The sequence below is a fragment of the Parasteatoda tepidariorum genome, chromosome 9 (assembly GCF_043381705.1).
Source record: "Parasteatoda tepidariorum isolate YZ-2023 chromosome 9, CAS_Ptep_4.0, whole genome shotgun sequence".
NCBI lineage: Eukaryota > Metazoa > Arthropoda > Arachnida > Araneae > Theridiidae > Parasteatoda > Parasteatoda tepidariorum.
The window spans coordinates 74,645,834-74,670,729 of NC_092212.1; the positions used below are offsets into that span (position 1 = coordinate 74,645,834).

Genomic DNA, 24,896 nt, shown 5'->3' on the forward strand with positions numbered 1-24,896 from the left:
TTTATCACTGCACAGATCCTAATTAGGATTTTTTTTTTTTGGAAAGTGTTTAAAAATATTTTTTGAGTACTTAAAAGGTGCTTATTTTTTGTTGAAAAATCTGGCTATGCAGCCTGAGACTGCAGATAGTTTTTAATATAAGTTTTGATTTTAAAAAGAAAACAAATGGTGGGGAGTTACTGAAATTTTCTTTTAGAACACCGTGAAAAACAAAAACATATTTTTTTTTTCTGTTACTTGGGATTTATACTGTATTTTTTTTTTCAGTATCATATAAAATATAACTAAAATGTTAACAACAAAGTATTTATGTAAAAGAATTTTTAAAGACCTTATGTTAGCAAAATTTGATAAATGCATGTTTGATTAAGCTGAATTTTTGCAATAATTTCTGTCTGACTGCAACGATACTGCATACAAATTTATATTTATGAAAATAGTGCTGCAGATTCACTTCATTAATTTTGGTACCGGGCTCTTACTTTTGATGCAATCCTCCCACTCTGTAGTTTCTCCCAACTGTGACCATTTATAGAAGAAAAAATCTTCCATACTTCTTAAATGCCCTAAAATAACCTCTTTGCTAAATTATTCTCTATACATTTTCTTTTCTAAGGAAATGCTGGCAAGATAGTAATTTCAGTATTTTAATCTTAAGTAAAACATAATTTTTTCTATACAAGAAATGTCCTTTAATAAGTCAAATATTTCCCATTCTGTTCAATCGCCATCTTTATGGTCACTCAGTGTTCCCGTGCTTATAGTAGAACTTCTGGTTCTTATCAGTTCAAAAGTTAACCAAATCTGTTTTGAGGTTATTGTTATTACTGGTGTTCATGCCAGCAATTGAAATTTAGTTGTACAATAAGACTACATGCCTTCCAAGTCTCCTGTTTTTTTAACAAAGACTCCTGTATTTTACGACTATCTCCTGTTCATCTGTTTATTCTCAATTTTCTCTGTATTTGTTAAAGAAATTAATAAAAAAAAATTCTTTTGGCGATAAAATATATCTGCTGATGGCAAAAATACTTCTCCTATTCCTCAACAGATGGTGCTATTGCCAGTACTGCAGAATGTTGAGTGTTAAAAGTTGAAGTATTCCTCGATGGCAAATTTTTCCCTATACTTGATACAGGAGTTCCCTTGTCTTCTGTAGTAAATTACAAGGCTACATAGTTGAACATTAGTAGTCGTAAACCCAATAATTGGATTGGTTGTTCAATGATGGTTATAAAATAAAAGTTTAAGTAATTATAAATATTGGTTTAAAACATCTTTAGATTAAGATTTATATACATATTTTTTACTTCGTTAAATGTAATCTCTTATATTATTTCAAATTTTGAATTACTCTTTTTGACTTACATGATTATGCATGATGTATCAAAACTTTACTCGTAGCGCCTAAAAAATGTTGCTAGTAAAATCTCCGTTATTTTATTTCTCCAATGTTGGCAGGTCTACATTCATAAACTTAACATGGTAGCATGACTTGAGAAAAAAAATTTGAGCCTAACAATTACATAGTTTATGTTTTGTACACATCAAAAATTATTAAATGCTACCTATAACACCCTAATACTAATAGGGTTCATTACCCCATGTTTATTAAAAATAAGTATTTATGAAAATTAAGTAAAAAAAAGCTAAAATTATATTTGCAAATAAATTCAACATAAAGATTAAAATGATGAGACCAAATAAACAAAAACAGAGAAAGTAAGAGCTGACAAAATATTATAATTAATTATCTAAAAATTTTAAATAAAGTCAATTTTAAAAGAAAAAAAAAATTGTTTTATAGATGAACAATTATGCTGTTGGTTCACAAATGCAAAGCACAGCACATGTAAATTGGAAATTTTAACATTTAAATTGAAACATTTTTATAGCAGATACTTTCATCAAATCCATTTGAATTCCATACCACAGGTAGAAAAATAAAATTAGAGAAATTTTTTTTTTTTAAATGCACAGAATACGGTGTAAGAAACTAATTTTCAGTACTATATAGTAAAATCATAACATATTTAAAGATGTCAAATTTGATGCCCATGTGTATAGTTTCAGTGACTTTTGCAGAACATTTGGCTGCAATTGCCGCCATACTGGCATGAACACTAGTTATTACTAAAATATTTACGATTTAAATTTTTTTTTTTTTGAATTTTAAAGTGATTTAATAAGAAAACCATTTTTAACTGAACCTGAAGTTGGACATTTTAGACAAGCTCCACAGTATATGTTACGAAGAGCAAAGCAATTTAATTTTTCAAGATAAGAAATATTTATAAAATAAAAGAAGAAAATACTAAGATTAAAGTCTGTAATTATGTTATCTATAAATCAATCCTTTCTGACAATTTCTCTTTTTTTAAAATATTCTCAGAATATTTTAAAAATCATTTTCTCTTTATAGAAAAATATTCTCAGCTTATGCATCAATATAAGATTACAATAATATGTTTGCTTGCTTTTATTTTGAGAAAAAAGAATCGAAAAAGAAGGTGGAAAAATGTAAAAATAAATTATTTATTGTTCATTGGCAAAGATATATTTAATGAATCAAAATTATGAAAATAAAATTCATTTTTACTTAATGATGATTAATAAATACACAAATTAATTTAAATCATAAATATTTCATACAAATTTTTTGAAATTTTCAATCTTACAAGTCATTTTTTGTAACAATATGGTGAGAAATAGAAAAAATTGCATACATTAAATTATTGGCATTTCATTTCAATTTTTTGAAATTTCAAATCTTACACGTCCTTTTTTTAAAAATAAAATCAACAAAAATAAAACTGATATTTTTTAAAATTACAATAAGTAATCACATTCACAGTATCCAGGTCCACTTACTGGTTCAACTTTTATACCGCGCCTAAAAAATGAGAAAAAAATTGCAATTTAATAATTAGCTGAAAGTAAAATATGTGCATGTATGAAATCAATTAATTCAATATTAAAATAAAATATTTAAAAGCAATTATAAAAAACATTACTAATGAGTAATTTGATGAACAAAGTTCTTATAAAACATGGTAATGTTTAAATCAACAGAGCAGGTAAAAATATATTTTGAATATTATCTTAAACATATGCTTTAAAATCTGTAATAATTTAGACTTAAAGGTAGTTTAAATTATAAAAGAAATCATGAAAATATCTGCTTTACTTCACAGGAAGGAAAAACTTTAAATTCCTACTCTTTATAATTTGATCTTAAAAGGTTATTTTTCATTAAATTTTGTAGCAATTTCATATAGTAACTTAAAGACTAACTAACATAAATATGGAATTTCAAGTAAAGGCTATAAAAAAAAAATAAAAACCAAATATTGTATCTTAGAAACATAAATCATATAAATTAAGGAAAATTAAAAGTAAATATTTTTTATGAGAATTCATCGAATTATTTCATTTTTTAAAATATCATAGTTATGAAAAAATGAAATAATATAAGTTGAATAAGTTTTTGTAAAAAATGAATTTAAATTAGTAAATAACTAATATTGTACCTCAACATTCTGCAACGTTGTTCTTCCAATCTTGGAATAGCAGCATTAATATCAGTCACAGATATATTACTCCATAATCTCTCAGCTACAGCAGCAGCTCGGGGCCTACAATAAAGTTTGATAGTAGTGATATTTAGTTTGCCCTTAATGGGATTTACGAAATCCCTAATAATATTAAGTTAAAATACTTTTGGGATTAAGATTGTGGTTTATAAAAAGAAATTCACATAAATTGTTAATTAGTTTTATTGGCCGGGATAACCAGGTTGGCAGGGAGCTGGGCTCACTTTTGTCAGAATTGGATTTCGAATCCAGCAGGTTTAGTTAACTCTTTATACAGTTTACGAAATCCCTAATAGTGTTATGTTAAAATATTTTTTGGATTAAGATTGGTTTATAAAAAGAAATTCATATAAATTGCTAATTAATTTGATTGGCGAGGATAGCCTGGTTGACAAGGTGCTGGACTCACTATCGTTAGAAAGGAAGTTCATATCCATTCGACCGAAGACTCCCTGTTCTATAAATGGTGACTGTAGTGCATTAAATCTGTCGGTTCACAAAGTCCTCCATTTTCCCATAACAAATTATTCCTCTCGGGGTACTGAATTGGAAATTGATTGTTCTTCGGTTCAGGTCAAAATTATGATCTGTGGATGAATGAATGAATGTGTTTGCCCTATAAACGGGTGGAACTTATGTGTGCAGCATAAGTTGAATTCTTGGTTATAGAGTGGCGCCACTGGAAAACAAGAACAACCACACGACCTCTGCCGTAATGGCCGATGACAACAATAACATTAATTTGATTTTTAGAACCCGCACAAATCATAAGTAGGAAAATAATCGTCAACAACTTTTAAAAATTAATGTAATTGGTTTGAAGTGTTCTTCCCATGGCTTTATAAAGAATTAATAACATTTTGTTAAGATAGTAAGAAATATTTCACACAAGAAATGAAAGCAATTAAAATTTCTTCAATAAGTAAATTGCCAATGCTGTTTATTAAAAACTCTTATAGATATATATTATTGAGAACTTTCTTCTCTCTTCTCAAACTATTAAAGTAAGGCATTAAGTGTAACATGCTACAGACTATTGTAAGTTAGAGGGGTCAAGGTGGGTGATTTTATAAACAGTGGTACGATGATGGCAATGTAGTCAACATTGTACACCCACCTTTATTTCCCGGACAAGTTGGTACCTATTGATCTGAAGCTGGGCAAGCCACTGTCCTGGATCAAACCCCAGGTCTGCACAATGATATTTCAGAGCCTTAACAACTCAGCCATTTTAACTTATCTTGGGTTGTAGGTCCATGTTTTATTTCTGTTTTATTGTTTTTACCAAACTGTTAAAGATAGAGTGTCACCTTTCATACAGCACTTTTAAGAGTCTTAGTTTCTTGGATTTTGAGAAACGGCACATATTAAATCTATAATTTACTTTCATTTTTGTTAAAATTGGATATCTTATTTCTTATTATTTTGTCAAAATTACATAAATTAAATCTTATTTCTTAACCATAAGTTAAGCTAAGCAAACACAATCATACTTTTAAAAAAGCAAAACCAGACCAGAGTATAATATGAATAACTTTTCAGAAATTCATTATGTTCATTCAGTTTTATGTACAAATAATCATGAATCCATATAAAAACATAATTCAGTTTTAATCAATAAAATTTGGAGATAAATAAAAGATTGAAGTATTGATAATTCTGTATTAACACTGGAAAAACTGAAATACCTGTATTGTCTAAAAGCAGTCAAAATGACTGCATTGTGAAAGAATAACTAATGTATAAAGAAATTTGCTTAAAATTAATTTTTAATATTTTTGATATTATTTTCAGTTATAAAACAAATTATTAGTAAATATCACCAATTAAAATAATTATAAAAGTCATAAAATTCTAAGAAATTGTGCCATTATAAACATCATTGTTTATCTAATTGAAATTAAAAAGCAGTCAAAATGACTTCTTTGGGCAATCTAGTGTTAAATAAGTGATAATCTGGAAAATTTAAAATCATATTTAAAAATTCTAACTAATTTATGCAAAAAGTAATTATTTGTTCAAAGCATTTTTTTTTTATAAAATAAACATATTTTTAAAAATTTAGCTGATTAAAAATAAAATTTTAAATCCACTCTTTTCTTTTTCCAAAAAAAAAGTTTATGTATAAGAGTATACAAGCGTATAAGTAATATACAAGTGTATATTTTTAAAAGTGTACATATTAAGAAAAAAATTTACCAAATAAAAATACAAAAGTAAAAGTTAGTTATTAGAAAATTATAACACATTAAAACGTTAGTATAAATTCAGGAAAACTATTTTGAAGTTAAAAAATTAGTAAAAAAGTATACACATTATCAGATTAAAATATAAAACTGTTACCAACCAAGTTCGACTGATCACATTTGATCCATCTACATATTCTCCCCACATACAGGCTTCGCCTCCAATAACAAGATTTTTCTGATCTCCACTGCCTAAAAATATATAAAGAACCATAAATATTGAACCATAAAATAAAGTTAACCATAAATATTGACGAGAATGAACATTACGTAAACAGCAACGTTGGTAAACATGCAGCGAATTGGATTTTTTTAACTTCTAACATTTAAAGCTCTGATAAAATATATTAACCCTGCTGAAAATTATCCAAAAACAAAATATTAAAATTTAAGTCATTAATATTTGTAAATTAAAATGGCTAAAATTTTAGGATAAATATTACAAACTAATCGGGTAATAAATAAATTCATTTTTGTTTTTATTCTGACTCAACATCCTTTTGAATTATCAACATCTTTATGTTTGCTAGATATCAAATTTAAGAAATAAAAATGTAAATTAGAAGCCATAAAAAAAAAAAATTATTTTTTAAAATTTCTCTTGATGAAACAAGTCTTTCTTCATTATTTATTTACACAAGTTATTTATTTAATAAGTTTTATAATTACTAGAGTATATAAAAGTGTATAGTTGAATTACGAAATAAAACAGCAAATTATTTTATGTACAGCTAATGGAAAGTTAAAATTTATAAGTTCCCAGTCACTTTTATTCATCATTACACACACTGTCTCTTTTTTTAATACACTGTTTTGAACATCAAATAATACTCTTTATACATTACCCCATCTCATTGTTTTTCTGGAAAAAATTTCAATATCAACGAAATCAGACTTAAGAATTTATTTACAAATAATACTGAATAAAAATATACTGAACAAAATATACTGAATAATTTTGACTTAAATCTATATATTTTTTAAATATCAGGTGATTCAAATCAATTGATTTAAATCATTCCCTAACCCAGGTATACAGTAAAACCTTAATTATAAAAAGAGATTGTAGCTTAACTGGGATAAAAAAAATTCATTTATAATGAATAATGAATTGAAAAACCATGAAAATATTGTGTCCTTTATTATTATTTGTTTTTAAACACACATATAAACAATCTTCAAATTCATGCATTTGAACTGTGTTGTTTTCAGTTCTAGATAGAGGTGGAAATTAAAGTGATCTGAGATATTAATCTCAGATATTAAAATATTATGATCTCAGATATATATCTCAGACGATCTCAGATATTAAAATATTAGATCATTTGAGATATATTAATATATCTAAAATAATCTAATAAGTGATCTGAGATCACTATTCTGAGTCATATTTTCGTCATAACTATTTTATGTGTTCTGTTTACATGATTTATGAATCCCATTTGTGTGTCAAGTTGCAGCACGTGAATATTTTGAAACATATATGTTAATTCATTTTGAGATATTTTAAGAGAAGTATTTATATTGTCATTATACTAAATTCCACTCCTGTTCTAGATTTTGCAGATGTTAATCATACATTTAGTTTCCCCTCAATAATGGGAAATCTAAAAAATAAGCTTTAAATATTTTTGGTAGATGAATTTCTACATCGTTATCGATTTAAATTTAGTTGAATTAAAAATAAATGAATAAAAAAAAAATTAAGAACAGAAATAATTTTTTAAATGAAAGAAATTTTTGTTAATTTTTATCTTAAAACACTTGAGTTTTGAAAATGTGTACAGGGCATCTGCTACATTGTAGATTTTCAAATTCATAACTTTCCATAACTAATTCCAAGAATTTTTCATGACTAAATGAAGTTACTATTTTGTCCGACAAAAACACAACAATAAATTTAAAAAAGCATTATAATAACATAAATTGAAATGATAGGTATAGCCAAAACTGTTATATTCTGCATCTTTACATTTATAGATTTTAAATTTAAAAAACAAAGTGAAGAAAGAGTTGAAGCAATAAAATAGCTGAAAAAAATACAAAAGCAAATAATTTTTTTCCCCTTCTTTTCTGCAGAGTTATATTCTAAAGATAATTTTGTTGCTCATTGGAGAGGAAAGAAATACACCTGATTTTTCTGTTCTCATTTAGGAATAAAAAAAAAATTCGCAAATGACTGGCTTGCTTCAGCTAGAATTTTAAATTTATAAAACAAAAATAAAAACGGAAATTCTGAGATCACAGAAGTTTAAGAGATAATTCGCTCTTGAAATTACTTTTTTCTTTCATTTTTTGAAAGAACACCATAATTTTTAAAGAACATGATAAAAACATTTTACATATTAATAAAATATGACTATGAGTGAGGATTTTGCAACAAATTCAGATACTCGGAACACCATGAAAAAGGGGGGGGGGGGTAAATTCCTTTTTAAAAACTAGATTTTTCGGTTACCTAAATTCATGACTTTCCATGATTTTTTTTAAAAAAAGTTAAAATCATGACATCTTATGACAAATTTTGTTCCATACCGAAATTCATGACTTTTCATGACTTTCCAGGTGCACAGATACCTTGTGTGTATCATAAATTTTTCGATTTTGAAATTTAGATAGCTGAGACGCCCATGCATTATAGATATGGGCAAGCACCATATTTTAAATATTAAAATGAAACTGATATTGACACAACTGAGTATTAGTTACAAAAACTTGATACTTTTTGTATCCAATACATATGAAAATAAATTTACATTTCAATTAATAGCAATGATGAGAAATTATAAATTAAAACTGCCATGGATTTTATTAAATATAATTTTATTCACTTATAATGTATATTTAGGAATAATTTTTGCCTTAAAATAAAATGGAGATTGATCTAAATCGAATAAACTACAAATATTTTGTTAAAAAAATCATATATAACTTGTATTTATTATACTACCCTTGAAGTCATGAGGACCACATTGATAATAGGTATCTCAAACTTGCCAACCTTGAAAATTAGACACCTGAGATCTGCCGTGCAATTAAAAAATCATTGTAAGTGACAAAAAATTCAAAATTGAGGTTTTTATATATTTGGCATCTTTACATGCTAAGCTACATATTGCAAAAAATACTTTCTCAAAAAGAAATTTTGTTTTATTAGTTATTTGAAATTTATTTAAGCATTCATATCAATAGCAATAGAAGGAAAATAGTTGCCAAGTCACTTTTCTCGGAATCAATCATGAAACACTTTCGTTGTTTTCTCAATTGCACGGTAGAGATGCCCATGTATAATAGATATACCATTTTTTTAGGCGTTAAAAACAAAATAATACAATTGAGTAACAGCTACAAAAACCTGATACTTTTTGGATCCAATATAACTTTAAATCCTAAATAAAAGTGAGGATAAAAAATTACAAATTAAAACCGTTATCGTTTTTATTACATTTTTAATTTATTATAATGTAGAATTAGAAATAATTCTTTTCTTAAAATAAAATGTCAGTTGATCTTAATCGAATGAAACTGCAAATATTTTGTTAAAAAAACATATGTGTTACCTTTGAAGTCATGAGGATCACATTGATAATATGCATGCCAATCATTTCCATAGGATATGTAATTTAAATACCAGCAGGATGAAAGAATTGCATTATATCCAGCACCAGTTACATTAGCCAATTCAGATTTATAACCATCCTTCCAAACGTGAACAACTGTATCTTTTTTAATCTATGGTCAAAAACAATAATAGTTAGAAAGAAAAAAAATTTTTTTTTAACATAAAATATTTATAGTGGTTGATTGTTAATTAATATTCAACCTTTTCTTGTCTCTAGAAAAAAAAAGAGAAATAATTTCTTGATTTAAATAAAGATAAAAAAAAAAACACAGTGAATAACTGTATCTATTTTAATCTACAGTCAAAAACAATAATATTTTGAAGAAAAAAAATTTAACGTAAAATACCTATAGTGGTTGACTGTTAAATAATATTCAATCTTTTGTTGTCTTCAGAAAAAAGAGAAATAATTTCTTGATTTAAATAAAGATGAAAAAAAGAAAAGACAGTGAACTAAGTTTGGTTTTTGTTATTTAGAAATTAATTATATTCCTATAATGGTACTATTAATATTTGAAATAATTATTCCATAATTTCACATTATGGTTTAATCTTGTATACCTTTAATAAATATTTTCGACAATTATTGACTGTGATAAATAATAATTTAAAAACGACATATTTTGTTTGAAATTTTCAGTGAACAAGAGTGACAATCTTTTCATTTACTAAATTAGTTTTAGAGATGGGACAAAGCAAAATATGAAAAAGTTAAATTAACATTACGCCAACTTGGCTAACTGACAAAGTCATTGCACTGCAGGTTGCTTGAATGTTCGTAGGATACATTGAAATTAATTGGAAATTTAGAGTTTCAGCTCCAGTTCCATGATGACAGGTAAAGCAAAATAAATTTTTTAGACAATTATTATGTGGTTTTCATTTAACTTTTTTCCATTAAACTTTTATTGAAATTTTTACAATAACCATATTTATAACTATAATTTTTTAAAAAATTTTCTGTAAAGAAAAAAAAAACATATTCCCTACATAGGTGTTTGCTTTTTACTTAAAAATTAATATAACATGTCTCTAACCTTGACACCATTGTCAAAGACTTCTTGCCAAACAACATAGCTTTTATTCAGCGCCTTAACAATATCCAGCAAGCTGTAGAAAATTTAAAAAAACAAAACAAAAAAAAACACAATTTTAATAATACAACTTATATCGATAATGGATTTAATTTTATAGTTAACAAAAATGTAAAAAATTACTTTTGCATGTAATATTCCTCCAGTTTAGCATAAGTAGATATATTATGAGCTTTCATAAATGATCTGATTCCAGGATTTGATTGCCTAAATGATATCAAAATCTGTCTTAGTAGTCATACAGTAAAAGAAGAAAAATTAAAAAGTTATTTTGTCATAAGATAATTTTTTAAGGAATTGAATAAATGATCTTAAAACATTAAAATAATTTCAAACAATAATCTATCACATTTATTGTTTTAAAATAAATAACAAATTAAAAGATAGAAAGTTTCTATTGAACACTTAATAAAGGAGAATTTAAAACATAAATAAAAAAATATATAAATCTTTTATGTTTTCAAACACGTTTTAAAAAGAAATTTTTACTAAAAATATTAGTAAATAAGAAGACAAGTAAGAATCAATTAGATCTGGTCTGTTGATATAAAAATTTCATTATTAGCCTTAATCAACCAGAGTATTTTAATATTTCATAAAATTATAGTGTGTTTTCGAATGAAACTTGCTTTATCTCTCGAGATTATTAGAAAATTTTACATCATTCAAGATAGCAAAAAAGTAAGTAAGTTTTGTTACACAGAGCCAGTAAATTTTCCTGCAAATCTCTGAAATTTTTGAGTTGTAAACATTCGTTTAGCTGCAGATTAGCAGTTCATAGTTTTTATGTGACACCAGAGTCCTTACTTTGGTAAAAAATTCTGCTTATCAATATTAAAAATAATTCTGTAAGAAAAAACAAATGATTGCAGATACATAGTCAAGTACACAGGTTGACATAGACTAAATCTCCATTTCCACCCCAAGACTAACAGAATTTTTTTCAACTTTTTACATACATCAATATTACTCGCATGCCCTTAATTAGGGCGGGGCGAGATACAAATAAACAATACATAAATATTTGTAATAATTTAGTGCACCTCGCTAGGCTTTGTATCAATTACACACCCATTATTTAAATCAGCTTTTCATAATAAATGAACAAAATAGTTAAAATAAGAAATCTAAATACAAAAATTTTTTCCTACAGCATTAAAAATTTGGGGAAAAAAAGAAAAGAAAAACTTTTCAAAAAAGAGCAAAGCTATTTAAAGAAAAATGCTATAAGAAAAAGTTCAATAAATTTTGAAAAGATAAGAAATTTCCAGCCCATATTCACCAGCACTTAAAGCTAACTTCATCTCCTCCCAAATGCACATAATTTTCAGGAAAAACAGTTCCTATCTCAGAGAAGAGTGATTTTAAGAACACATAAACATCATGATTGGATGGATCTAAGGGACCATAATTTCCATTCCATTGGGATCCAGTGTAACATTTAGTCAGTATATCAGGTCGGCCATTTCCCCAAGACATAGTATGTCCTAAAATAATTACCACGGCCATTAGAACAATTAATTAGTAGCATACAACATGAAAAAACATATATAAAATGGAAGCAAAACATTCCCTTCATCAGTGTTTTTACTTTTATTACAATTTTTTCATAGATAAAAAAATATTATTGAATTAACATAATTTTGTCTAGGTTAAAAAATTATCCATAGATAATAAAAAAATTTTAGATAAAAAAGAAGAAACATTTTTACTGTTTTTAAAAAAAAACTGATAATATAAACTGTGATGCCATTACATTTTTCCTAACTTTTAAAAATTTATTAAATTTGATAAATTAAAATAAAAAAAAATTATAACATATTTTTTTCTGCATCCAGCCAGGATATATATGACGCCGTTATAAGGCCTTAAGTATTACCTATCTTTTAAATTTCCGTTATTTCATAAATTTAATCATTCCTAATCCCTTTTTAAATAAATAAATCACTTAATTATTATTAATACAATCTTATAATGAGAGATGGCAAATATTTCTATTCTCAGGGGCTATTTTTTTCTTTCATGCAAGCATATAACTAATTATTACTCAATGTCACGACAACTGAACACAAATATCTATTTTAAACCTTTCTTTCTTCTATTACATTAAACATTAGCCTATCAGGTTTACTTTAATTTCCAACATACTATTTGGACTCAAATCTTCAGCCAAATTACTTAAATATTAACATGAAATATGCAAATATTGGTTGAACAGACATTTCTATTGTAAGTTTCCCTTTTCAAAATGTCTCTATAATCTCTTCTGTACTACAAAGCGTTGCTCAAATACTATTTTTAACTTGGCATTTGATTCGGTAGGTTCTGGGCAATTCCTGGTTCCTGTCCTATCCTTAATCACATTATACAAAATTTATTATTATTACTTGATATGTCACTTGGATAACATTCTTTTCATTTTGCACCTCGAGGTCTGTAAAAATATAAAAATTTTATCCTGCTTTCACTATTTACTTCAATTAGACCATCTACACTCCAAACCGTACCATATTTCGATAATATAAAAATTTTTTAATAAAAAAAAAAATTATTTGGTTCTGAATAACATTTGCATTGTCGATTCAGCACTGTTTTAATCTTAAAGTTTATAAGAAAACTCATGTCATTTGCAATAAAAATAAATATCAAACATTAATTAGTGTAATAAAATATCAAAAAGTTTAATTTCAGATTGTTATGGATATTAAAATTTTATAATTACTTACCAGGAGAATCAAACTCAGCAACAACTCTAATACCTCTTAGTCTAGCATATTCAATAATTTGGGCAATTTCTTTTTGAGAATAAGTATGAGTTTTAGGATTAAATGAACCCTGTTGAAATGAAAAGAGTGTGAAAAACATTGATTTTTTTATAAAAAATATCAAGAGAAAACTGAATGAAAAATTAAGATAAAAATAATATGTATTTATAATAATTACTAAGGTTCTAATCTAGCAATATAGGAATTTATTATAAATAGTAGAGGTATTAATTTTAATATTAAAAATTATCATATAGCATTGGAAAATTTTTTGCATAACATTACACATAAATAATGTTGAATAAGTTTATTGTCATTCATGCAGTCTGATGGCTTTAAATCATAAAATAAATATTTCGTGAGAAAATAAATAAAAACAAGAGTTTATAGCACATAATATAAATTATCTAAAATATTTTTAATAACTACTTTTCAAAGATGTGGAAGTTTAAAGACATAGACTTAACTATTTCAATTTATATAATTTCTTTACTGTTTAGTAAATTGTAGTACCATTTTCTCACAGTAGAAGATGTATATAACATAATTCTATAAGTCTAATTTCTCTATAAATGACACAAATTAGCAATTCAGAAATTTCTATAACCAAGCAACAATTATAAACTTTATATATTATTTGCCAAGAGGTTAAAATTTTAAAAGATAAGCAAACCAAAATCGATTAATTTGTATATAACACAATTCTATAAGTCTAATTTCTCTATAAACGACACAAATTAGCAATTCAGAAATTTCTAAAACTAAGCAACAATTATAAACTTTATATATTATTTGTCTTATTATTTGCTAAGAGGTTAAAATTTTAAAAGATAAGCAAACCAAAATCGATCAATTTGTCTAGTTCTAATGGAGCAGAAAACTTTAATTTTTTCCGTAAATAATAAATACTTAAATGCATATTTTGGCCGGGATAGCCTGGTTAAAAAGGCGCTGGACTCGCAATTGTGAGTATGGGAGTTCTAATTCAGCTGGCCGAAGACTCCCCATGTAGTTAATGGTGACTGGTGCACATTAAATCTGTCGGGTCAAAAAGTCCTCCAAGTTCCCATAACAAATTAAACCTCTGGGGGTACTGAATTGGAGATTCATCGTTCTTTGGTTCAGGTCAAAATTAGGACCTGCGGATGAATGAATGGATGCATGAATGGGTCCGTCCTATAAAGGGGTGTGACATATGGGTGTGGAAGAAGTAAAATTCTTGGCCATAGACGACGTCTTTGAAAACCAAGAACTATCACACCCCTTGCCTCAACGGTCTACGACAACAACAACAAGTGCATATTTTGTGCTTTTAAGTATTTGTATCTAAAATTTTTTAATAACATTTTAAGATTGATCTGTTTCAGACAAATATTGCCATATTCAGTAGGTAATTTTAAAGTTAAAATCCATATAATACAAAATTCCTTAATACGCAAAGCTGCAGCTTTTAAGGCTTGAGTTATAAAAGATCTTCGACTGCATATGCAAACATACGTTACAACAGAAATTTTTTTTTAAGGCATGGAGCAATCATTAAATGAGATATTTAAGTGTTATAAAGTGATAAGCAAAGGACAGTAATTATATCAAAAATAACAAAGTTATATGAAATCCATAAATTACTTTTTCACTTAATTCAGGGAATGTTTTGCTGACGTAGGGAAACGACTGATCATCCACAATATGCCAATGAAATACATTCATTTTGACACTGGCCATAGCATCCTATAATAAAGAACAATGCATTAAATGGAAGCAGTATTTAATTGCAGTGAACTAAAACAGTAATTTTCAAAACAACTGCATAAACACATAATATAAATTGTTTGGCCTTTTAAAGGCATGTTTAAGTTATTTATATGAAATAGTGATAAGAGTTAAATCACTTAATTATGTAAAAAAATGTTGTTACAGTACAGAACCCGTTATCCGGAAATCAGAAAACCGGAAAACCAAAAAACCGGAATGAAATTCAACAAATTTTTCTGCAATTTATAAAAAAAAATTTTTTTTCTCTCATAAGATTTTAGGATTTTTCTTCCTTTTTTGAAAGATGTTTACCTTACCATCATTTCAGAAATAATCATTAGTGTATTACCTCATTGTTTTTTCTTATTTTTAAGATTATTTACAAATATATATATTTTAGTTGGGTTTAACACTAAAAAAACGGCTTTTGTAGCGATTCAGAAAACCGGAAAAATCAGTTATCCGGAATAGCGATAGTCCCGATCATTCAGGATAATCGGTTCTCTACTGTATTATAAAATTAATGAATACATTTTTTACAATTGCTTCTTTGAAAAACTTTTTCTATTTGCTGCAGAAATCTAGTTAGAGGGCATGTTACTCAGGAAATAAAATGTTATATCTAAACATGTCATATTATTTTATGGATTCTATGTTATGATTCATATACAGGATTCCCGTTATCAATAAAAATTGCATTAGTAATTAGCGCATTCATCTTTTGTATTTAGATAGGAGTAACTTTTAAGAACATGTTTATTGATGGAAAGAGAAATTGAAAATGTAGGCTACCAGATTTAAGAGGTGAAGAGCTATTTGTATTTAAGGCAATCATATGCAGGATTTCCATTATAAATAAAAATTGTATCAGTGATTAGCACATTCATCTTTTGTAATTAGATATGAATAATTTTCAAGAACATATTTATTGATGGAAAAAGAAATTGAGAATGTAGGTTACAAGAGTAAAAAGGCAAAAACTATTTATATTTAAGGTAATGGAAGTAACAATGGAAAAAATACATCTTTGGTGCAATTAACAGATAAATAGAAGTTGATCAGAGTTCTTTTTCTTCCAAATATAATATTACACTTAAAAAGTAATATTTCATCTGAAGATATGAGATGACTTTTAAGAACATGTTTATTGATAGAAAAAGAAATTGAAAATGTAGGCTACCAGATTAAAGAGGTGAAGAGCTATGTGTAGTTAAGGCAATCATATACAGGATTTCCATTATAAATAAAAATTGTATTAGTGATTAGCACATTCATCTTTTGTAATTAGATATGAATAATTTTTAAGAACATATTTATTGATGGAAAAAGAAATTGAGAATGTAGGTTACAAGAGTAAAAAGGCGAAAAGCTATGTATATTTAAGGCAATCGAAGTAACAATGGAAAAAATACATCTTTGGTCCAATTAACAGATAAATAGAAGTTGATTGGAGTTCTTTTTCTTCCAAATATAATATTACACTTAAAAAGTAATATTTCATCTGAAGAACCGTGACATGCAAAGGTATTTAGATGCCTGGGGTTCCTCCTTAATTAAATGCCCTTGAAAAGAGAAATTTATTTTTTATAACACAATACTCTTACACTTTTTCTGAAATGCAAAGGATTTTATGATCCAAAACTTCATTATTAAATTTGTGTAAAAATCATATTTCATTCTAGGTAAAATATTTTCTATTTAAAGATATTGACCAATTAATAACTTTAAGTACACGGTAAAAATATTAGCAGTGCATTTAAAGTTTCAGTGCCTTTAGTCTTCAATTAGATGCCTGGGAGCATAGGCCTTTTTGACTCCCCTTTGCACATCACTGATGAAGAGTAAAATTAAAATTAATGTGTATAGCCCACAGTAAATTACGAGCAAATATTTATGAAAGCTTAAATTAATAAAAAGAAGTAGGAAAAGAAATTTACTTGGTATTATAAGAACAGAATGAAAATAAGTAACATCAAAGACAGCAAACAAAATTTCTTGGTGTTAACAAGATAATTAAAAGTCCAAACGGATACTGAACTGATTATAAAGAGAAGAGAATTGACTTACAACATCTTGGATTATGCTTGATTTCTTTCAGCATAAAACAACAAAGAAAAGGCCCATGGTTCGAACTAACACACAACAAGGAACAAATCACTACTTTTTTTGTGAATTTTTTGTACTTTGTAGAGTCTGAGTCATGATGGTTCAGGGGTAAGAGCGTAATATAAAAGAGTGGAATATAATAAACATATTATTGTAATTATTAACATAAATAATAGATAGTATTTAACATACATACTAAGTTTGCCAAAAGATGAGGAACAGGTACAAAATGGCGAGACGTGTCTAAAAGTACTCCTCTGTAAGAAAACCTCGGAAAATCAAGAGTGAGACTTGTATTAATTGCATGCTACAAGGGAAATATTTTGATTAGTTACTAAATAAAAACACATTACAGGAAATTATAGTATGTTATTATATTATTTTTATTATAGTATTTTTACCACTCCAGGTTGAATTTCATAAACCAGTTGACTAAATGTTTCTAATCCTCGAAGAGCTCCCCAAACAGTTGTTGAATACAATATACCAGCTCCTAAGTAATCTCGGGTGTTGATTTCTATCATATCTGAATTAAAAGGCTATCGGTTAGGATTAATTTCAAAATATAATCAAAGGATAGTAAACAAAAAAAGGATCTCGCAAAATTCAAGCAAGATTTGACTTTTGTACCAAATGTGTAATAAAATTTCGCCAATGAAACGAATAAGATAGTTGAGGCAATGAACAGTTATTAAAAATGAAGATCTACATTGAAGAATAACAGATTTCATTATTGAGTCATTCCTAATTTCTCATTATGCTAATCAGAATTCACTGCCCAGCAGTGGTGTAGTTTTACTGTATGTTCGAGAGGAATTATCAGTTATCAGGGGGTTATCTCATTCTAATATATATATATATATATATATATTCGCNATTCAAGAATGATTTAAAATATTTTTGTAATAAGATTGACAGATTCTCGCTTTATACATTAAGTTTTATACTTTGTTCCGTTTTTTCCTTACATTTTAAATTCTGTTCTTTATGTGATATTTATTACTTAATGTGTTCTATTCTATTTTGTTTAAATTTTTTTTTAGTAGTCCTCACACTATTGTATTGATATATTTTGTTTTGGCTATGTTGATATAATATTAGAAAGCACTCCTTTTTGCAGTTATAAATGTGTGAGATGAGGAAGATATTATATCTTTTTTTTCCGGACTTCTATTAATATTTTTTAAAATAAATTTCTTTTTCTCTTTTTTCATTATTCTGAAATTTTTCCAAGTTTCCTCTACATTTCGAACTTATTTTATGAATTCTTGATACTTACAGCTTATTGATTTTCTTAATTATCTTCGTTTTTCCATTTTTCCTTTTTGTACATATATACATATACATATATATTCATTCATTATATACATACATATTTAATGAAAACTTTTTTATATTTACATCCTACTTACCCTACATTAGTTCATTAATTAAGTAATGTTTAATTTGGGAGGGGGTTTTGTTCATTGTAGGACCTTCACAGTTTTCTTTTTATGGTTAAAGGTTTATGGTAACAATCCCACAACCATCACATCTTTGAGGAAATCAAGCATAGATCAATAAAACTCAGTAATATTAATGAAAAATTCAGTAATATTAATGAAAAATGGTCATTGAAAAGGGTGAAACGAAAATTTTCCACAATACTATCTAAATTACTTCTGGTGTGAGTTTTGAGATACCTTGTATAACTAAACAATTTAAAAATAATGGAAGAAAGGCTTAAAGTATTGGGTGTACAAATAAGTTCCCGTTGTTCGTCACAAGATGGCTCTACCAGAAGGTTATGTAGAAATCGACTGTTGTTTTTGTAAGTTTGTTCATCTGGCAACAACATAATCTTAAAATATTAGTGATTCTGTATTAGCATTATGTAATTGCTTTCGTGCAAAAATGTCAAGTTTTGTTCCAAATTAGTGCCATTTGCGGGAACTTCTGATTTACTTCTTTAATTTGAAGAAATCTGCAGCTGAGGCAGATTGATTGCTTGGAGAAGCATATGGTGACGCTGCTTTAAGTGACAGAAGTTGTTGTGAGTGGTTTCAGAACTTTAAAAATGGTGAGTTGGATGTGGAAGATAACCAACGCAGTAGAAATTGTACTAAGACAAGGAATTGGAAGAAGATTCATCCCAAACGCAAAAAGAACTTGCTCTTACATTACAAGTGACTCAGCAATTTCACATCGTTAAAAATCTTTGGGAATGATCCAAAAACAAGGAAGTTGGGTTTCATATCAAGAGACATTGAATGTCCATTTTGCAAGAAAATTGGTTTTGCCATTTGGAAACGCCTTCAATGGGAAGTGTACCTCACCGGCCTTATTCGCCAGACCATGCCCCTTCAGATTATCCTCTATTCCGGTTGATGGCACATGGTCAGTTGAAGCAGAAATTTACATAATTTGAAGAAACAAAGGAATGATTAGATTCTTGGATATCCTTGAAAGATGAAGAATTCTTCTGACGTGGCATCTGAATGCTCCCAGAAAGATGGGAAAAAGTAGTGTCTAGTAATAGAGAATACTTTGAAAAAAAAAAAAAAAAGATAATATACCGTTTCTTCACAATAAACTGCTAATTTTTTTTTTATAGAAAATGACAGAAACTTATTTGTTCTCCCAATGAAAACCATAGGTGCTTTTGTGTTTCATTAAATTCCTTTAAGTTAAAAATAACAGTCTTGGTTAAACAAAAATTTAAGTATTTTGAATAACAGGATTGAAATAGAAATAAACATATACAAATTCTTTAAATAGAGAGTTAATTTTCTACTAACACTGTTCATCCATATTTTCATAAGGATATTTTTCACAGGATCCTGCAATTTTAATAGTCAAATAAGGTAGATCTCCGCTACTGTTTTTGATGGCAAGCTTCTGTTGCTCATTAAGTGGGAAAGTGGAAGATGAATTTTGACATCCCTGAAAAATTATATTCATATACCGAGTCATGGCATCCACAATAATATCACATTTACTTGAATCAGAAAAATAAAATTTAGTGCGATCCACAGTGAAATACGTTGATTCAGAAACATATTGTTGAGGCTGTGGCCAAGCCCGTCCAACAGATGGAACTACCTATAAAATTTAAATTAACAGTTACACTTATTAACACTGATAAAACAAATGTTACAACTGATGTTACAATTCTAACAAATCACAAAACTGGGTGCATAGCCAAATTATTCAACAAAAAATAAGCACCTTTTAAGCACTTTTCAAGCACTCAAAACATAATTTTAAGCACTTTAAAAAAAATATCATAATTGGGCAGGGTTGGAAAGTTTTTGACAATTGACGGTTTTATTTTGTTTTAACCGTCATGTCAAAAAAAATAAAAAAAANTGAAAAAAAAAAAAACTTTTGGCGTCGTTTTTGACAATTTGTCAAAAATTATGAAATTTTGAATAATGTAAAACGAATGGCGTTTTCATACGATACGGACAGACAATACACCGAAAGAGATTGGGTTTGAATTAATTGTGAAAACGTTGAATAGAACAATGTGAACTGTGTCTTTTTGCATTAATTCATAGCGAAATTCAGCATGGTAAAGGAAAATATCATTTTGAAAAAGATGATTTTATGCACTTTTTAAAAACACCCAATGAGAAAAGCACCTTTAAGGGCTTTTAAAAAACAAAAATAAGCACCTTTAAGCACTTCTTAAAAACGCTACGCACCCTGCAAAATATAACAAAACATATACAAAGGTAGAAATTGAGGAAATTTAGTTACTGATCTTCCAGATCAGTAGTTAAAATATATTACTAATTCATGCACATTTTCACTGGTCCATTTACACATTTCTAATATTTTTTCAAAAAAAAAAAAAGTTAATAAAGTGAATTTAAATTAAAAAATATCAATAAGAAAACGTGTAATGCTTATATTAGTTATACTATATACTATTTTGTGAAAAAAACACAGACGAAACACAAAATGGAAAAACCAAAATAATATACCATCTTTTTACACCAATCTTTGGTTAAAGAAACCACTGATACTTATTTTACGGTAGTCCTAGTCAAATTTGATGGTCCTTGACAATCCAAGCATTAATCCTTAATTAGGTGCTTCTCGTATATAACATTTTCTTTAAATGGAGATTTAAAATAAATGAAATAATATAATAATTTTGAATTATTGAAATGGGAGAATATAGAAATTGGTGAATATTTAAGTTACAAAGAAACATCAAAATGATGTTTTAAATATAAAACTAATATAATGTAAAATTAGACTAATTATTTTCCAAATCTAAAATTAAATTAAATTTTCTCCAAATGTTGATTTTTTAGTTGCAAATAAAAAATAATGTTTTAAATAAAAGATTCTAATTTAATAAAAAATTTTCGAAATATTATAAGAGTTTGAAGTTTAGATTTGATAACTTTGGAAAATTATTTTCCTATACTGGGACATAGTATTTTAAACAATATTACATTTACCTGCTTTTGTGTTTGAAAGAAAAATTTTAAGAAGCATATTTAGTGGCCTTAAATGTAACAATATCAGGAGAAGAAGAACTAACTCCGAACTTTACATACTATTTAAAGAACCTGACGTAGTCAAAAATATTGCAATTCAGAGAATCAAATGGGCGGGACACCTATCAATAATGGATAATAACCGCATTACAAAGAAGATCTTCTCTGCCAGACCATTAGGCACTCGAAAAAGTGGAAGACCTAGACTTAGATGGCTCGACTGCCTCGAAAGTGATTTAAATATTCGTAAAGTCACAAATTGGATGTCTATGGCCAAGTGTAGAAGAGCCTGGAGTTCAATTCTGCGGAAGGCAAGGGCCCATCCTGGGCTGTCAAGCCAATGAAGAAGAAGAAATTTACCTGTTCCATAAAAATATAATCACAAAAAAATCATGAATTTAATATAGAATATATTGAAAATTTACTTTATTTTTTTTAATACATTCCTTCTCAATAATTTCCTGATTTCAAAATATTAAATTAATAATAAGTCAATATTTTTTTAAAATCAATTCATTTTATATAATTTTTAATTATAAAATATAACCAAGATAACCGCATAAGATTTTATTTTCTCAGATGCTAATGATTATCTTAAATTAAATAATAACACACAGTTACATAAGTTAGTTACATATTGTAATTTTCTCATGTAGAGTACTAACTGACAAAACCATTGATAATTTGAAAAGGTTGTTGAATAATTTCAATTTTGTAAGAAATTTGAATTTAAATGATTCCGAATCATTAAACCAGATGTTAAATTGCATATTCTGAGTGATTTATATCACAAATACATGTACATGCTATATTTTTATACTGCTTCAAACTATTTTCTACTAATTACTAAAAATTTCACTTTAAAAAGGAAAAAGTAACTTTTTAATTGTTTTTTTCATTTTGTGAGTAAATAACATAAAAAATTAAATAATAAACATAAAATATAAATAATAAACAATTAAAATATTAACAAATTTCAAATTTTTTTTATCAGTTTTTTTTATTTTTATTCAAGTAACTTGCTTGAATTTTGCATTCAAAAGTCAAACTCTCTTATCTATAACAAATTTCACCTCCTAAGTGATAAAAACAATAAAGACAGTCCCTTATCTAATATGATATACTTTAGATAGTTACTATTTTGCAAGCTACATGTAAAATTTAAAAACTCTATTTAATGATTAAACTTTTTCTTTAAATTCTGATAACATATACCTCTTAAAACACTTATTGAGTAAGTTTTTAATAAAAGAGAAACCTGTAAGGATATACTGTAACCTTTAATAAAAAAAAATATATAAAGTAATTGTCAAGTTATGCCTTAAAAAAAGAGAGAAACAAAATCTTATTTATTAGTAGTACATAAAGAAAAGTCAATTATTTCTCTTTAAAGCTTACAATTATCATTTATGAATTCAAAATACAGTCAATTCGCTATAACTCGAAGTACGATAACTCGAATATTACTATAACTCGATTTTTTTTATGAGGTCCCGACCCTTTTATCTTCAATTTCATGTTAATTATTCTCGATTACTCGAATTTTACTCCCTTTAACTCGATTTTTTTTGATCTNTATACACTTTTATATCTTATTTTCTATCTTTATAAGTAAACATAATTTCCAATAACAAAAAGTTCTGAATGACATCAGTTTTATCTGAACACTATGTAAGAAAATTGGATCGGAAATTCTTCGCTAAAAGAAGAAAAGTGATACTCTTTATGGATAAATGCACAGCGCATAGTGATCTACCTAATTTGAAAGCAGTTTGTCCTGCCAAACACAACAGTAAAGTTGCAGCCGATGGACCAGGGTATCATAAAGTGCTTCAAACAGTCTTATCGTAAATGGCTTGTCAGAAAAATGATCTTAAATATTGTAAGCATTTAGAAGATTTGTAATTAATAAACATTAATTAAATGATCCGACAATATTTTGAAAGTCCAAAACCGAAACTAACGGTAAGTCGAACTTCCGATNAAAAAAAAAAAAAAAAAGAAAAATAAAATCTTATTTATTAGTAGCACATAAAGAAAAGTCAATTATTTCTCTTTAAAGCTTACAATTATCATTTATAAATTCAAAATATACACAAATGTCTGGAGAAATTATCATAATCACAAAAAGTTTATGGTGTTTTGCTTAGCTTCAAATAAAAAAATACCTAATGAAATGACACACCAAATGAAAAAAACACCAAAAAATAGTGTTAAAATCAATATGTACCAGAATTAAAATCACCACATCAGTAAGTCAAAGAATTTTCAAAATTATTTAAATTGTGCATGAATTTTTGTTGCATTCTACAATCATTTTTGAATAAATAACTTTAAATAAGATATACACTTTTAGAAGTTTCAAAGTTTTTTTTTTTAAACTTTAGTGAGAAGAAACAAATATTTTTGCTATTTAAAAATTGCCATAAACCTTTTGTTAATTATAAATTATTCCCCCAAACCAAAAACAAAGAATTCAGATAAGTTATGAATTCATAAATGATGAATGTTATTTTAAATTATTTAAAGAAAAAAATAATAAAACTATTAAAATTTTTTTGCCCACGATTCTAAGTGTGGGGACTTTAGGGAAAAATATAAACATGAAAGAAATAATAATAGTAACTACATTTTAAAACACCTTAAAGGTTTTAGTAAAATAAAATTACCTCTGGATGAACTATAAATCGAGCAAAACATGTCGAAAATGAGAACAGTAAAACAGCTACTCGTAACATATTGTACATTAGTCTAAAAATAAAAAAATTAAAATGTAAGATGCGAAGAGAAACTTATGATTATTATTATATTAATTTCTTTGCATATTGAAAACACATCTAAGAAAAATATTACACATTAAAATAGATATAATATAATAATTTAACATTACCTTATTTAAATATTACCAATTCTTGTGCCTTTAGTATCTAAAAGATACTAATTTATATCATTTTCAGTCGAATTAACCTTTAACAATCGCTATCACTTAAGATAACAATAAACATGTGATAGACGGCAAAATAAACAAACAAATAAAAGTGGAAGTAAAAGTTTAATTAAAATATTAATCGTTTGCACTTCTCTGGAATAAACTATTTACTGAATTTTTACTAAGAACTATATGCCGGCATTAAGCAAATAAATAAAGTAAGAAATAGACCGGTTATTTAATATTTCTCACGCAGTTTCATCGTACACTTTGATTAAAGATAAATAACAACATGA

At 26.7% G+C, this 24,896-nt stretch overlaps 1 protein-coding gene across 1 annotated transcript; it reads right to left on the reverse strand.

Moving 5' to 3' along the window:
* Positions 1-2,521: 2,521 nt before the first annotated feature.
* LOC107457439 (beta-hexosaminidase subunit alpha) lies at positions 2,522-24,832 on the reverse strand. Its single transcript, XM_016075598.3, has 14 exons — positions 24,562-24,832; positions 24,341-24,422; positions 19,956-20,259; positions 17,580-17,704; positions 17,375-17,485; positions 14,947-15,048; positions 13,282-13,390; positions 11,838-12,042; positions 10,679-10,762; positions 10,499-10,571; positions 9,400-9,571; positions 5,941-6,031; positions 3,531-3,635; positions 2,522-2,893 (listed from the first exon to the last, which is right to left on the reverse strand). Exons 2-14 carry the CDS (start codon positions 24,416-24,418, stop codon positions 2,830-2,832), a joined length of 1,623 nt encoding a protein of 540 aa, XP_015931084.1. The 5' UTR covers positions 24,419-24,422; positions 24,562-24,832; the 3' UTR covers positions 2,522-2,829.
* Positions 24,833-24,896: the final 64 nt, after the last annotated feature.